The sequence below is a fragment of the Psilocybe cubensis genome, chromosome 7, assembly GCF_017499595.1.
Source record: "Psilocybe cubensis strain MGC-MH-2018 chromosome 7, whole genome shotgun sequence".
Taxonomy (NCBI): domain Eukaryota; kingdom Fungi; phylum Basidiomycota; class Agaricomycetes; order Agaricales; family Agrocybaceae; genus Psilocybe; species Psilocybe cubensis.
In genome coordinates, this window is record NC_063005.1 from 2,264,144 (window position 1) to 2,277,823 (window position 13,680).

The following is a 13,680-nucleotide window of genomic DNA, read 5'->3' on the forward strand; positions in this document are numbered from 1 at the left end:
AACAATGTTCGTTCGTTGGGACTTCCTAAATCGGGGTTCGAGATGAATCGGCAATCTCCGGCTATCGAGCCAGTATTGTAAGTACCTTGGGCAAGTCATCTGAAGTTGTCGCGTCCGTCATTATCTCAAATTTCATTCCGTTATATACCGACTCCCTCATAGGCCTGAAGTAATTTCTCACACATAAAGGTATACCAGTTATGCAGACATCACAATATCACATCTTTTCTCTCCCACCTGAACTCTTAGAGTCGTTGACGCCGCGTAATCTTGTCAACAAAGTCGCTTCCCGATCCCATACACCAGAACCTACCGTAATTACATCAAAATCTGGCCCCAGAGCATGCGCTATCTGCAATGGCATAGCGTTTCTGGACGTTGAGGAACAACGTGCCCACTTTCGGTCGGATTGGCACCGATACAATGTCAAGACGCGGTTGAACGGCGGTAAAACCGTCTCTGAAGCAACATTTGCTCAACTAATTGAAGGTCTATATTCTTATTTCACTGCTTTGGTCATGCTGACAATTTTTTGTAGGACTGGACGATTCCTTATCTGGATCAGCGTCCTCAGATGATGAAGATGAAAATTCAGACGCCGTGAATGCCTTAGTTGGGAAGACAAAGCGTTTAAACACCCGATCTCCTTCCCCTGATTCCTCAATAAAAAGCCTACCTGTCACTGCTCTTACATGGTTTCACTCTCCACCATCCACACAACTTGGAATATATCGCTCTATTTTCCCTCTAGAGACAGAACCAACCCAATACCTCTCGGAGCTGAAGAATCTTCAACAAAGGCGACCGGAAGGACGGACATGGGCTCTGTTTATGATCGCTGGTGGCCATTTTGCCGGAGCAGTGGTCAGAGTCAGTCAAAATGAGGATGAAGATGAAGAACCGAGCGAAGGACAGAGGTCGCGGAAAAAGAGACCCAAGAGACCCAAACCGGACACTGAAGTCCTTCTGCACAAAACATTTCATCGATACACTAGTGAGAACTCTTACCAGATATTCGTGTTCTGCATTTGTTGACCGCGACGTTAACAGCTCGACGGAAACAGGGTGGATCTCAGTCAACCAACGATAATGCCAAAGGACCCGCCAATAGTGCTGGGGCTTTACTTCGACGTTATGGTGAGCAGGCCCTGAAAGATGTATGTGGTTCAGGTTGATCTCTCAATTCCATATCTCATCGAAACCTAGGATATTCGAGGCTTGCTCCAGGAATGGAAAGACGAATTGGTTGAATGTGAGAGGATATGGATCCGTGCAAGCACATCTAATCGCAGAATATTCTACGACTACGATGATGCGCCTTTCAGTCATCGGGATGAGCGATTGAGAACGTTTCCGTTTCCAACGCGTCGACCGGTACAACTTATTTAACTATTCCATTTTTACAAGATATTGATGGTTTACTCCCTAACAGACACAATCCGAACTGACACGATGTCTGATGGAACTTACTCGCTTCAAAATATCACATTATACCGAAGAAGAACTGCGTGAACAAGATGAAGCATATCTTGCTTCCCTGACAAAGCCTAAACCAGTACCGACAGTAGTTCAAGCAACGCCGCCGGAAAAACCCAAGCAAAGGCAACCGAAGCTCTCGAAAGAGGAGGAGGTTTTGCGCGAAAAATGGAATCGCATGCTAGAAATGGCCATCAAGGGGCGCCTCGAAGCTTTGAAATCGTTCTTTGCCAGGGAAGGTGAAGCACTTGGTGGGGTTGATGCAAGGATTCCAGAATGGACAGGAGAAAAACGAGCAACACTTCTGCAACTCGCTGTTCAGTATGGGCATGAAGACATGGTACAATGGTTACTGGAAGAAGCTCGTGCAGACCCAACAATCCCTCTCCCCTCTATAACGGCAGGACATGACTCTATAACGGCAGGACATGAACAGGAGAATGTCAACGTAGGCAACAAGTCTGACGACTCAGATTTACTCCGCTCCGTTCCAGTGGGCTCACAAAAAACGGCTTACGACCTTGGTCGTACTAAAGCCATTCGGGATGTCTTCAGACGTTGTGCCGCCTTGCATCCGGATTGGTGGGACTGGTTGGGTGCCGCTCATGTCCCAAGCGCGTTGAGTCATGACATGGAGCATGAGCGCGACGAAAAGAAAAAGGCCAAACGAAAAGGATTGAAAGATCGGGTTAAGGAACGCGAGGCAAAGGAGCGGGAGAAACAGAAGGACAGACCAATTACACCACCAGTAGTAGAAACCAAACCCACAGTACGCGAAATCGTTGATTCGAATTCAACGTCGCGGCGGCTCGGAGGTGGATCGGGTGCCGCTCAGGGGATCACAGGACTTACTCCTGAAATGAGAGCGAAAGTAGAGCGGGAACGTCGAGCGAGAGCAGCTGAGGCACGGTTGAAAGGTTTGCAGACAAGCTAGATGCTGTACTAATAACATAGGGCAAGTGGTAGAACTTTCAATATTAATAATTTGGATAGCCCTGACTCAGACCTGATCATCAATTCATGTTAGCAAGTTGTTGACATTAATCTACACAGACTGTGATTGAGCTAGTTCTAGAACACCACACTCATCATTATCATATGTTACAGAGTAATTGTATTGTTTACAACTTCCTTCTTCCCTTTATTGTGATTTTATATTCCTGCAAAAAGTTGTGGTCCAAAAGAGGAAATATGGATTTGTTCAGCAACAGCGAGGCTCTGCCATCCATTCTCTGTCCATTCTTGCATCTTTCCCCCACAGTGCTTGTGTGTGTGCTTCATTCCTCAAATACTTGGACCCACAACAACACAACTTTCAACACATCTCTAAACACTCTACAATATAATTACACTGAATCCTCCAATCTTTCACAACTAAACACGGTCACTTGGGTCTTTGTTCTGCTCTGGAGTTCTAAAGATTTGTTCAACTTTTGTTAGAAGATCTGTGTGGATATTCAAGGATATGCTATGCCTACATCCACCGTCAGGCTATGTCAAGAAGATGTTGTGAATGTTTCAAAAGATCTGATCAGACCTTCTGGCTGGCAATGTGAATGGAACATTACTGGTCATTTCAACAAACCTGTCATGTGTAGGATCATGCTCACTAGCTGGCAGGCATATTTAAAGGTGTGTATAGGCCCTTTATATCTTTTTTGATTTTATGGGCATGTTTTTCTTCCTGTGAATGGAGTGGAAACATTATACTTTTCGTTCTGCTTCAGATTCCTGTTGAAACTCATTTACCTTTGTTGAGTGTCACATGACCTTCTCTCATTGACCACAACATCTCAACATCAGCTCACAATATCCTCTATAGCATCTACTTATTCATTGCAGAGAGTACCGCCATGAGAACAAGGTTAGTTTATTTGATTGCATCAATGCTCACCTCTAAATAAAATATCAGAACACTTATGGTTGTCGACTACCTCGCTGCTCTCTAGCCTCCGGCATCACACCAACTTCCTACAACGACCTGATCAAGCATCTCGAGCATTCACACCTAAATCGTTCGGCGCTCCAATGTCCTATAAAAGGCATGAATTTACCCTTTCTGCATAAACTAGAAATGCAGTAGCCTAATTGTTTATCAGGATGCAATTCTGTATCTTTTACAAGACATACTGCTCTAGAGAAACATTTTATGGATGAACATCCTGAAGTGTTGGATACGATCGTAACTCGTCCGTCACCCCTTCTCCAGCCATCATGGAAGCCCTTCTATCCCATACACGTGGAAATTCCTCCGCTTCCCACATCTGTTCTACCAGGATTGGTAATTCTCCCAGCAATTCAAGGTTCATGGCGAGGTCGCCCATCCACACCTAAGAATTTGGTCAATGAAAATGGAGTGAACAGCTCACCGAAGAAACTTGCAAAGATGGACTCATGGGAGGTTAAGCCAAAGCCGAGGGAAGAATCTCCAGACGAAGCGCACGATTTTGAGTTTGATGACCTTGAAATTCAATATATCAAGCAAGGCGATCAGATTCTCCCCAAATTTTTGACTGCAGAACAGTGTGTTATTCGTCCCGAAGGACCTCATTACGATCTGGCGCGTCCGCAACCCCAACTTGATCCTAACGAATACGGGCATCGTGTACTTCCTGCTACCATTCTATATGACGCTTGGCGGCGCCAGCACGAAAGTGAATTTGTGTTTACAAGTAGTGAGGACGAGAAGGACGAGGGTGAAGGGGGATGTGAAAACGAAAACGAAAACGACTCGACAGCAGGTGCCTCCAGTTGACATCTTAAAAGAACACTCGTTGTCTTGGATTTTTCTTTACACTCCATACTTTAGCGCACGACATACGACTTTCATATTATGATGTGGTTCACTCAACAATTGACATCCGACATCATTTCTAGACAACGCTCTCAATAAACTATACGCATAATATGCAACCATCATTATATTCCATCATCATTCATACTACAATGCATAATTGCTACTCTTTTAAGGTTGGATACGCTACTTCAGTAAAGGAAATCAAACAAACATTAATTAATCGTAGATATGCGTAAGATATGGGCGCGTACCCTACGCGACGCGTTATTTGGCATCGTTTTGAGGATGAAACAAATGGGTCTGAGGCGTGCCCAATAAGGCATTCCAGAATATTTTCTTTGCCCCTGCTTCGTTTTTCATTCTTTCGCGTCATACTTGCCCGTTCTTGATCTTGCTCAAGAAAAGGGTTTCAGGTCTTTTCCATGGCTCCGACACGTATGCCATTGATAAAATTCCATGTTATCAGCTATTAACTCTTTTAATACACTCAGGCATATCGTTAGCTCAACAAATTGCTCAGCTTGAGGAACCCGCTCCTGCCGGTGCGTGTCCTCCAATATCAGTGTGTTAAAATGCACTCTAAAGCTTAATCTCGACCAGATTATGACCCAGAAGATTTACAATCGCAGGGAGCTGAAATAAATGATGATATGCGCATAGATTTAACGGGGTCTCGGGAACATTACGTCGATGTGGGGTGCGTATACCATATGTTTTGAGGTTATGGATGATCGTCTGATCCTTATATTCTTAGGCCAAGTGATCTTCGAAACAAATTACCTAGCATTGCCCATCCAAAGTACGAGGGTATACGGGTATCGAGGAGTCAACTGCTACAGGACTCTGACGATGGACATGAAGATGAAGAAGAAGAAGAAAAAGAAGAAGATGGACAGGATGGAGGACAAAAAGAGCGGGAAGATGACAATGACGAAATTCCTTCAGAAAATAGCGAAAATGAGGGTAGCCAGAACTGGGAATCAGCGGATCGGGAACCCTCAGAGAGCGAAGCAGAAGAAAGTGAGGATTCTGAAGGAGAAACGTCTATCTCTAAATCCTCTCAGCAACGACAAACCGAAGTGGGACGAGAGAATTTTGAGGATCTAGCCTCAACCCTGAAAAAGACTAGAGAGAATGACTTGACAAAAGGGCAAGCAATCAAAAGGCAGATAGTGCGTTAACATCTTAATCCCATCTCTTGTGTTCAATTTATGGTTCATTTCAGGCTGTCTGGGATACCCTTCTTGATACGCGAATTCGTCTTCAAAAGTCAATATTATCTGCAAACAGACTTCCCCCAGTATGTCGGACTACTATTCTCAAACTTGTTATACCCTGACGTCCACCTAAATAGCCTTCAGAAATAAAGGCATATCTTCAAGACGCATCATGTTATGATGCAATTTCAGGATTCCTGAACGAAGCTTCATCATTGGCAGACGAAATTTTAGAGTTACAAGAAGTCAGTGTAATCCCTCTCATAGAGACTTATTGACTCCTCCTAACGTAGTATTCATTGCACTTGTAGAATCTTTTAAAACAAAATAACATTGTTGAATTGCCACCTCGGAAACGCCGAAGACTGGACGCCGAAGCGCCTTCCATCGAGGAGTACAGTGATTCAGTTTCCGCTGCTTCAGCGAATGTCGTCGTCTTAGAACAAGTGTAAGCAGCTTATATGTCTGCAAGTAGCTCACCCCAGCCTAAGGATTTTTTTAAAGTTTCCACCCATACCTCCTTCAGACATTATCCAAATGGTCATCGAAAATCCAAGCAGTCGCTCCTTCAGTGCTCCTACCCTCTAACCGTGGGACCTTTTTGAAAGGATCACAAAGTCTGAAATCTGTTGTCCAACTCATTGACGAAAACCTTGCCGAGCATGACAAACTCTTGGCTCGCACCCAAGTGGCAAGAGTTAAGAAGTCGAGGATTGGTGCGAATCAACAAGAAACGGACAAAGATGAAGAAGATGCACTGGATGCTGAAGTATTCGACGATACCGACTTTTATCAGAAATTATTGAGAGATATAATTGATTCCCGGGGTAATGGAACGAAGAACGAAGATTGGATGGTCATTCAGAAGCAGAAGAAGGCAAAGAAGAAAGTTGACACCAAAGCGAGCAAAGGACGAAAGCTTCGGTTCGTTTCCGCCTCTGTACCTGCTTTGTAGGGGTTTATTTCTGATGCATTTACAGATACGAGGTTCATGAGAAACTTCAAAATTTTATGGTCCCGGTTCCCAATTCGGCTGGTGCATGGCACGAAGAACAAGTTGACGAATTATTTGCTTCTCTGCTAGGAAAAGGATTTGAGGGTATTGAGATAAATTCTGAAGATGTCCCAGTAGATAAACCTGTTGAACTTGGTGGATTCAGGGTGTTTGGGTAGATTGTAGTTTGCTGTCTCTAGTATTGACAATTACATAGCCCCTCAAGAGTCGTGCCGAGCATTGACATCAATTCGCCACTGAAGTGGAACAAAGCCAAATACAGACATAGTATCGAAAGTGTTTAACACATCCCGCAGTACATAACTTTCGTTCGACGATAAAGGTCCCTTCTACACCACGAATATTGTCCATACGCCTCCGTATTAAGGAATTTGTCGTCGTTGCTTCATTTCGGTAAGAAGTGACGGGATTGGTGAACAGTGACTGCTCTAACTTTAGCTTCAACTCCAATCCGAACGCTTTGACAGACTCCAGAGCCTACCACGTACAGTGAACACTAGTCTATCAGTCTGCCGAAATTCGAGTCCACAATCTGGAAATATGAACGCCCTGGATGATTACGAAGAGCAAAATCCGTTTGAGCACGAAGGGGCCGACCATATCACATCGGAGACGTCGTCAACGTCCCAAGTAGGTCTCTATGAACCGCCATCTCCTCCTCATACTACACGACAGCTTTCTCCTTCAATATCTAACCGACCACCCTTTCCGAGCCCTGGGTCGCACAAGCAAGCCCATGTCAACTACAAAACGGACTTTTGCTGCACTCGCGACCGTGTCCTTCATTCTGGCGATGACGTTGAAATCCTGGTAAGAGCACAAAAGAGCCACTGAAATTCTGCGTATTTAACCTTTCTTCACTACAGATCATTGACGCTCAGAAAACTTCTGTTAATTCTAACTCACCATATATAACATACGTCATCCGGACAGGAGTGCGTTTCTCATCTATTGCTCTCACTGTTTAAGGCTGACATCTTTGATACAGAATGCAGAGGCTCGGCACAGGTACTCTGAGTTTGAGAGTCTCCGAGAGAATTTATCTCGACTATACCCCACTCTTATCGTGCCACCAATTCCCTCGAAGCAAACAATCGGCGATTATGCTGTGAAGCAAGGCAAGGCTAAAGAAGACGCAACTCTCATTTCGAAGAGGAAGCGACTGCTTCAGACATTTTTGAATCGCCTCGCACGACACCCAATTCTTTCAAACGAACACGTCTTCCATCGCTTCCTTGATGGAGAGGTATCCTGGGTGAGTAATTCTCTTTCATGTCGTGTCGCCTCATTGTTATTAACAAAAGTAGGCGGAAGTACTGAACTCACCTCCGTTATCCCTTCTTCCTAAAAACATATTGAAAGCTCCTTCACACAATCCTACAGATCAGAATGCTTCCCCAGCTTATGCTGCTCTCCCTAATCCCTCGTCTGCGCATCCACTTCGTCACCCCGATCAACGCTTCCTCGATTCCGAAGCTTTCACTCACAAATTTGCAAATCATGTTGGAGGTCCAATGGAAAAGGTTACTCGTCGTGTTGTGAAGAGATGGTCAGGTGTGTGCCAGTTCAGTACGGAAGTGATACGATTTAACCATCTTTCCCTTAGATTATGCACAAGACCATGCAGATCTTGGTGCTGCTCTCAATGGATTCAGTTTAAATGAAGCAGATGCCTTGGCCAGCGCGATTGAGAAAACAGGACAAGCTGTGGACGCTACGTACATGTCAACGACCAAATTGGTAAGTTCCTTCGCATGTATGGTTTCACTCCTGTTCAGTGAAAATATGCATTTAGTTGCAAGACCTGGAGCAAAACTGGGCTGAGCCATTACACGAGTACACCCAATTTGCGGCTATTATTAAGAAACTCCTCGCTTACCGTCATCAGAAGCATGTACAATATGAGATGACACAGGATGCCCTCGAGACAAAGAAGGAGCAATTGGAAGACCTTGAGAAGAGTGAGCGTGAAGCACGACGATTGGAGGAGGCACTTGGAAGAGGGAGGATTAACGGATCGGGGCCTCCAGTCAATCCAAGATCTGAAGGAGAAACAGAAGATAACGGGGAAGGTAGTACGCCGAATCTTAACTCATCTTACCTGCCACCGCACCCCGGACCCAACCCTGCACGTCGAAGAACAAAAACGCCTGGGATGGGTCTACTGAATGCATTGAGCTATACATTGCACGGTATGATGGATGTGGATCCCGAAACTGCACGCCGGAATGGAATAACAAAAACGCGAGAAAACATCTCCCAGGTTCGTTTACTTGCTCAAGGTATTATTGGGTTGTTAATGCCATGTCATACCAGCTGGAAGATGCACTTCATCTAGCGGCCCAGGATCTCAAGTATTCTAGCTCCACCATCCAGGCGGATTTAGACCGTTTCCAGCGCCAGAAAGTAGCAGATTTAAGAGAGATGGCTATATCTATGGCTCGGAGTCACAGAGATTGGTGCAAGAAAGTAAGTCTCTTCACACTTACCACCATGGTGTTTCTCGCTCACGTCATTTTCAGAATCTGGATGCTTGGGAAGAAGCCAAAAGAGAGATTGAGAAGATACCTGATCATCCCAACAAAGCTCCGCCACCTGCTGAAATACCTGAAGGGCCTTCTGCGAGAAGGAACTCATCCTCCACCGTCAATGGGCGCTGACCTCAGTCATGGGGATTGAGCTGGTTGGTCTCGGACGAGAGGTGTTTCTGCCGCTATCGCAGATGCAACAATATGAATGAAATACCTTTTTACTATGCGTTATCGTCCTTAAATTCAGTTACCACACTTGTCATTGACTAGCCGGGCCCGGATCGTCTTTCTTAGCGCCGTGAATATGACTGACTACTGATGTAAATGCTTACCGATTAGATCTTTAGGTTTGTGAGAAGTAAGAACTATTTTAGTCTTATCAAATCTAAACTGTTTTATTTAAACTGTAATTGTACTACAACCAAAACCAGAACAATCATGTCGGCATCCCCCCGGACTGCAGCCACAGATGTTGTGGAAAGTTCAGAGTTCCAGATCCCTGGTGGCAAGATCGTTCTGATCTTATGTGGACTAGTCGCTTCCGGCAAGGTAAAGTTTCCTTGTCCTCGATTTGTCTGTTTGAACTGTATTATGACAGACGCTTGTATGACCAATGTTAGTCAACCTTCGCAATTGCGTTGCAGAAACACTATCCACAGTTTCGCAGATGCAATCAAGACGACCTGGGCGACCGACGCGCAGTAGAACAATTAGCGCGACAAACTCTAAATCAAGGGCTTTCTATCTGTATTGACCGTACAAACTTTAACGCTGCGTGAGTCCCGCTGTTGCTTTTCCAGGTATACTTCATACATGACTGATTTGGAAAACTAATCACAAAACTTACAAAGGCAAAGGTCATATTGGATTAAGATCGCCCGCGAATTTCCCGGTACTGAGGTATGGGTTATTGTCTTTGACACTCCATACGAGGTCTGTACTGGCTTGATATCATATATCGTTACAAATCCTAAGACAACTTCCCTACAAAGATATGCGCAGAACGTCTCCGGCATAGTATGAATCGAAATGCTAGAATATGTTGGATAATCACTAATAGACTTCCGAATTGAAAACAGGAGCTTTCCACCCCACGATCAAAAGCCCAGAGCAAGGGCTATCCATCCTCTCGCGCTTCTACGCAGATTTTCAGTACCCCGCCACCCATGAAGGCTTCCAGAGAATTCTGTATGTCAAACCATCCGACCATAGTTCTCCCGTTTATACTCGCTCCGATATCACCGAGACCCTAATGCGAGTGAAAAGTTCATCGCTTATACCTACACCTGGATCGCATCGAGGCAATTACGGAACAGCGCACCCGTCTGCTCGAGGGAATTCTCTTCGTGGACGTCATAACAAATGGCAAACGCCCAATCACCCCGTTTTCAATCCTACCAACCATGGTCGAGGCCGCGAGAACTATTCCAATGTCGGGCCGACTAATGAAAATCAACTGAGTCCATCACATCATGCAAAGAATTTGGGCATAAATGGAACAGAATGCGGGCAAGTGCGGTATCCTTCTGGGGTTCACAGGGATCAAGGTAACTCAATAATGAGCGTGGGTCAAGGGAGTGGCTCAATACAGGATCCCTTCGTAATTGAATGACAACAATGTAGGTCGATAATTTTTGCGCTATTATGGTCCATCAGGCGAAATGCGGAAATCTTGTGCCTGGAAATGGATTATAAAAACTATTTTCGCTCCAAATTATACTGCAATCGATTTCCATAGGAGCAATATAATAAAGATAATCTTCCCAATGACACGGTGAGCAATGCCGGGCACCCTATGACCTGGTAGCACAAAGTCGTAATCATCCATCCACCTTTTCGGATGAGGCTGTCCGCTGCATTAGAATCTTGGCGCTAATCTATTGAGATTATGAGAAATTGTATAAAATATAAATGATACCGAACATACGTTTCGGATATGTATGACGGCGCGGGAGACACCAAATTGTTCAGCGAGCTTGTACTTTTCGAGAGCTTCTTCCAGCCTGTTGGCTTCAATTCATTGATTTGTCAATATGACGGCATACATGGCGGGCACAGCAGCACATACATGCTTCCAGAACGGCGGCGTGGTTGAACGCGATTTCCGCGTCCTCCGGGGACAGAGAGGAGGCGATCCTATGAAGGATTTTCTTCAGCCGTGTGTACATTTCAGTGATAATATTTGAATTACTCCAAATGATGTAAGGCAAGGTCCGGCCTAGACACTACAAAGGGAAGATGAGATTGTTGACGATATACAGAACGATCCCTCTTGCCTGTAGTCAGTAGGTATGCACTTGCGAGATCTATGAAAGTCATAATTAAAATCAGACTGACGAATGTGTATTAGAAGATTACTCACTTGTGTGAGCATCAGCACTTGAAGGCTGCATTGATATAGACTCCTTCCATGCGGCAATAGCATCATCATATTCCTCTGTTGGAGTTTACTACGCGAGTTGCATTCACAACTAAATTCCACTTACTAAGATGGAAATGAGTGACTCCCAAATTAAATAATGAGCTGGCATTGCGATGAATTTCACAGCTTCGTAGATAAAGTTCTTTTGCTCCTTGAACGTCTCCGTCTTCTAACTTGGCGGTTCCCTGTTCGAGGCAACGCAAAGCTTCAGCTTCGGCTGGGTCTGAAGCAGAAGACTGCGGCGTAACAGATGACGCCCATCCTGAAGGTAAACAAGGAATCAGATGATTGAAAGTTGAATAATTTCATAATATTGTACTGACGTTTTGAAGTCTGAAGTTTTCCAACAACTCCGTTCTGGGTGAAAGGAGAAGAGGTAAAAGTTATTTTTCGACATAACGGGTGTATTGACGGTGTCGAAGCTTTAAACGACACGTTGAGTAGACTTGGAATCCGTCGAGCTACTCTCAAAGTAAGAGAAGAGGCCATTTATATTGCTGTACCAAGCTATGCGGACAAAGAAAGTGGAAGTGGTGAATGGCAAACGCGTTCGGCATTGTGTGATAACCACGTGACCTTCGGGCTTCTTCGTTGGCGTGTCGCGGTCTTTGAAATTTGTAACACTTTTTTGAGAGTTCTCCGTCACCAGCAGCTCTGTTAGGTCCATCCCTAATACTCCAGCTTTTCTGTCCTTTTTTCTAGTTTCATTCCTTTCCAATGGCCTCAAACTCGCATTCCGAAGCTTCTTCATCTCAAAACCCTACTGACGTCCTCCGAACTGCCACTTTTTCACGTACGGAAGGTTCTGCGTCACCAGAAAATGCTGTTACATCTTCCGACCTGCTCATGGCGGCATACGACCCCGCCAGGCTTCACCCGTTAGCTGACTTGGGGGATAAACTAGACTACCTACTTCTTGATGATGACAAGACAAGCGAACTTCCTGGAGCTGGTACGGCAATACCCTCCAGGGGGTGGAGTGACGACCTTTGTTATGGGACGGGTACCATGTATCTCGGTGGTGAGTTGAATCTCTTTCAAATTACTCTTTTGGAGCATCTATGTTCGCTTAAGGCCTCGTTTTCTCCTAAACATCTCACCTTATCTTAACATCCCCAAAGACCCATGTTTAGGCCTCTTATTGTTCTATTTTGTCACATGTTCACACTTTTCTACAGGTTTGGCCCTTGGCGGTGCGTGGGGTGTGCGTGAAGGTGCTCGAAGGCCACTTGCCGTATCAAATACGAGACTACGGATCAACAGCATCCTGAACTCTGTTACTCGTCGAGGTACTTTCATTGGCAACTCGGCCGGAGTAATGGGTAAGCTTCCACCATTACCGATCAACTTGATGCCGCAGGTCCATTGAAATCGCATTTTATTAGCCCTTATGTACAATGGGGTTAATTCTTCCATTGACGCATTGAGAGGAAAACATGACACAGCAGGCAGCATGGCAGCTGGCGCAGTGACAGGCGCCTTATTCAAATCCACTGGTACGTTTCTTGACGAACTTCTGGCCTTTTCTCATCTTTGTTTTTCTTTTGTCAGCTGGCATCAAGCCGGCCATTGCTGCTGCTACTTTAGTGTCAGGCATGGCAGGAATCTGGAGTTATGTGAAAAAGAACATTTGATAGGATTTCCTAATGTATCTACAACCTTAATTCCTCCCTTATCCCGGCTCTCGAATCTTGCAAGATCTGTGAAGTTTCCCGAAGTTACATGCATGAAAGTCCAGTCAATGGTTTGTTTTACCAGGCGCTTTCAGAAGATTGTTCCCAGCAATTTGGCGGTAGATGAACCTTAATATGGTCTTGTAATCGCTGACATACTTCCAAATTTATAGATGATGAGTCGCTTAGTTTTTGTTTCGAGCATATCAGATTCAATGCCGTTCCTCAACTGGGTACTATAAATGTTCTCGTCTCCAACATGGGATCGTCCTCCAGTAACTCCCAATTTTTTTCTTCGAGCTAGCATCGTCTATTGCCCGACGATGTCACTGGTTGACTCGGACCTCCTCCCTTCCGTTATCACTGCAAATTTTTTATGTATAACCTTTCATGTTCATAATGCTTACGAGTCGAAATGCCCTCTCATGTCATCAGACGAAACCAAACTTATACGTGGATCCACCCGCCGTATTAACACTAAGGTCTGTTTCTAACTACCCTTTAAAAATTATGCTTCTCTCAACCGAGAGATTCTATCGTAAAAGCTTT

General features: G+C 44.8%; 6 protein-coding genes across 6 annotated transcripts; 5 read left to right on the forward strand and 1 right to left on the reverse strand.

Moving 5' to 3' along the window:
• Nucleotides 1–200: 200 nt before the first annotated feature.
• JR316_0008245 (VMS1-like protein) lies at nt 201–2,410 on the forward strand (the record flags this gene model as incomplete). The annotated part of the gene is made up of 5 exons (XM_047893960.1): nt 201–489; nt 539–994; nt 1,051–1,157; nt 1,207–1,374; nt 1,433–2,410. 5 exons carry the CDS (start codon nt 201–203, stop codon nt 2,408–2,410), a joined length of 1,998 nt encoding a protein of 665 aa, XP_047747275.1.
• Nucleotides 2,411–2,946: 536 nt separating this feature from the next.
• On the forward strand, nt 2,947–4,231 carry JR316_0008246 (uncharacterized protein; the record flags this gene model as incomplete). Its single annotated transcript, XM_047893961.1, has 4 exons — nt 2,947–3,108; nt 3,299–3,340; nt 3,389–3,518; nt 3,576–4,231. The coding sequence occupies 4 exons, from the start codon at nt 2,947–2,949 to the stop codon at nt 4,229–4,231; spliced, it is 990 nt and encodes a 329-aa protein (XP_047747276.1).
• A 464-nt stretch (nt 4,232–4,695) lies between these two features.
• JR316_0008247 (Sorting nexin-41) lies at nt 4,696–9,165 on the forward strand (the record flags this gene model as incomplete). The annotated part of the gene is made up of 19 exons (XM_047893962.1): nt 4,696–4,708; nt 4,765–4,815; nt 4,874–4,970; nt 5,028–5,445; nt 5,499–5,573; nt 5,628–5,735; nt 5,802–5,938; nt 5,995–6,414; nt 6,471–6,659; nt 6,702–6,711; nt 6,774–6,898; nt 6,973–7,315; nt 7,372–7,440; nt 7,494–7,760; nt 7,813–8,059; nt 8,112–8,245; nt 8,301–8,768; nt 8,822–8,974; nt 9,028–9,165. The coding sequence occupies 19 exons, from the start codon at nt 4,696–4,698 to the stop codon at nt 9,163–9,165; spliced, it is 3,462 nt and encodes a 1,153-aa protein (XP_047747277.1).
• A 309-nt stretch (nt 9,166–9,474) lies between these two features.
• On the forward strand, nt 9,475–10,648 carry JR316_0008248 (Transcription factor bHLH140; the record flags this gene model as incomplete). Its single annotated transcript, XM_047893963.1, has 5 exons — nt 9,475–9,585; nt 9,657–9,811; nt 9,888–9,969; nt 10,029–10,053; nt 10,116–10,648. The coding sequence occupies 5 exons, from the start codon at nt 9,475–9,477 to the stop codon at nt 10,646–10,648; spliced, it is 906 nt and encodes a 301-aa protein (XP_047747278.1).
• A 208-nt stretch (nt 10,649–10,856) lies between these two features.
• JR316_0008249 (uncharacterized protein) lies at nt 10,857–11,947 on the reverse strand (the record flags this gene model as incomplete). The annotated part of the gene is made up of 7 exons (XM_047893964.1): nt 10,857–10,913; nt 10,964–11,046; nt 11,105–11,261; nt 11,296–11,342; nt 11,399–11,473; nt 11,523–11,720; nt 11,782–11,947. 7 exons carry the CDS (start codon nt 11,945–11,947, stop codon nt 10,857–10,859), a joined length of 783 nt encoding a protein of 260 aa, XP_047747279.1.
• A 228-nt stretch (nt 11,948–12,175) lies between these two features.
• JR316_0008250 (Mitochondrial import inner membrane translocase subunit tim23) lies at nt 12,176–13,092 on the forward strand (the record flags this gene model as incomplete). Its single annotated transcript, XM_047893965.1, has 4 exons — nt 12,176–12,479; nt 12,637–12,780; nt 12,844–12,954; nt 13,010–13,092. 4 exons carry the CDS (start codon nt 12,176–12,178, stop codon nt 13,090–13,092), a joined length of 642 nt encoding a protein of 213 aa, XP_047747280.1.
• Between the last annotated feature and the right edge of the window lie 588 nt (nt 13,093–13,680).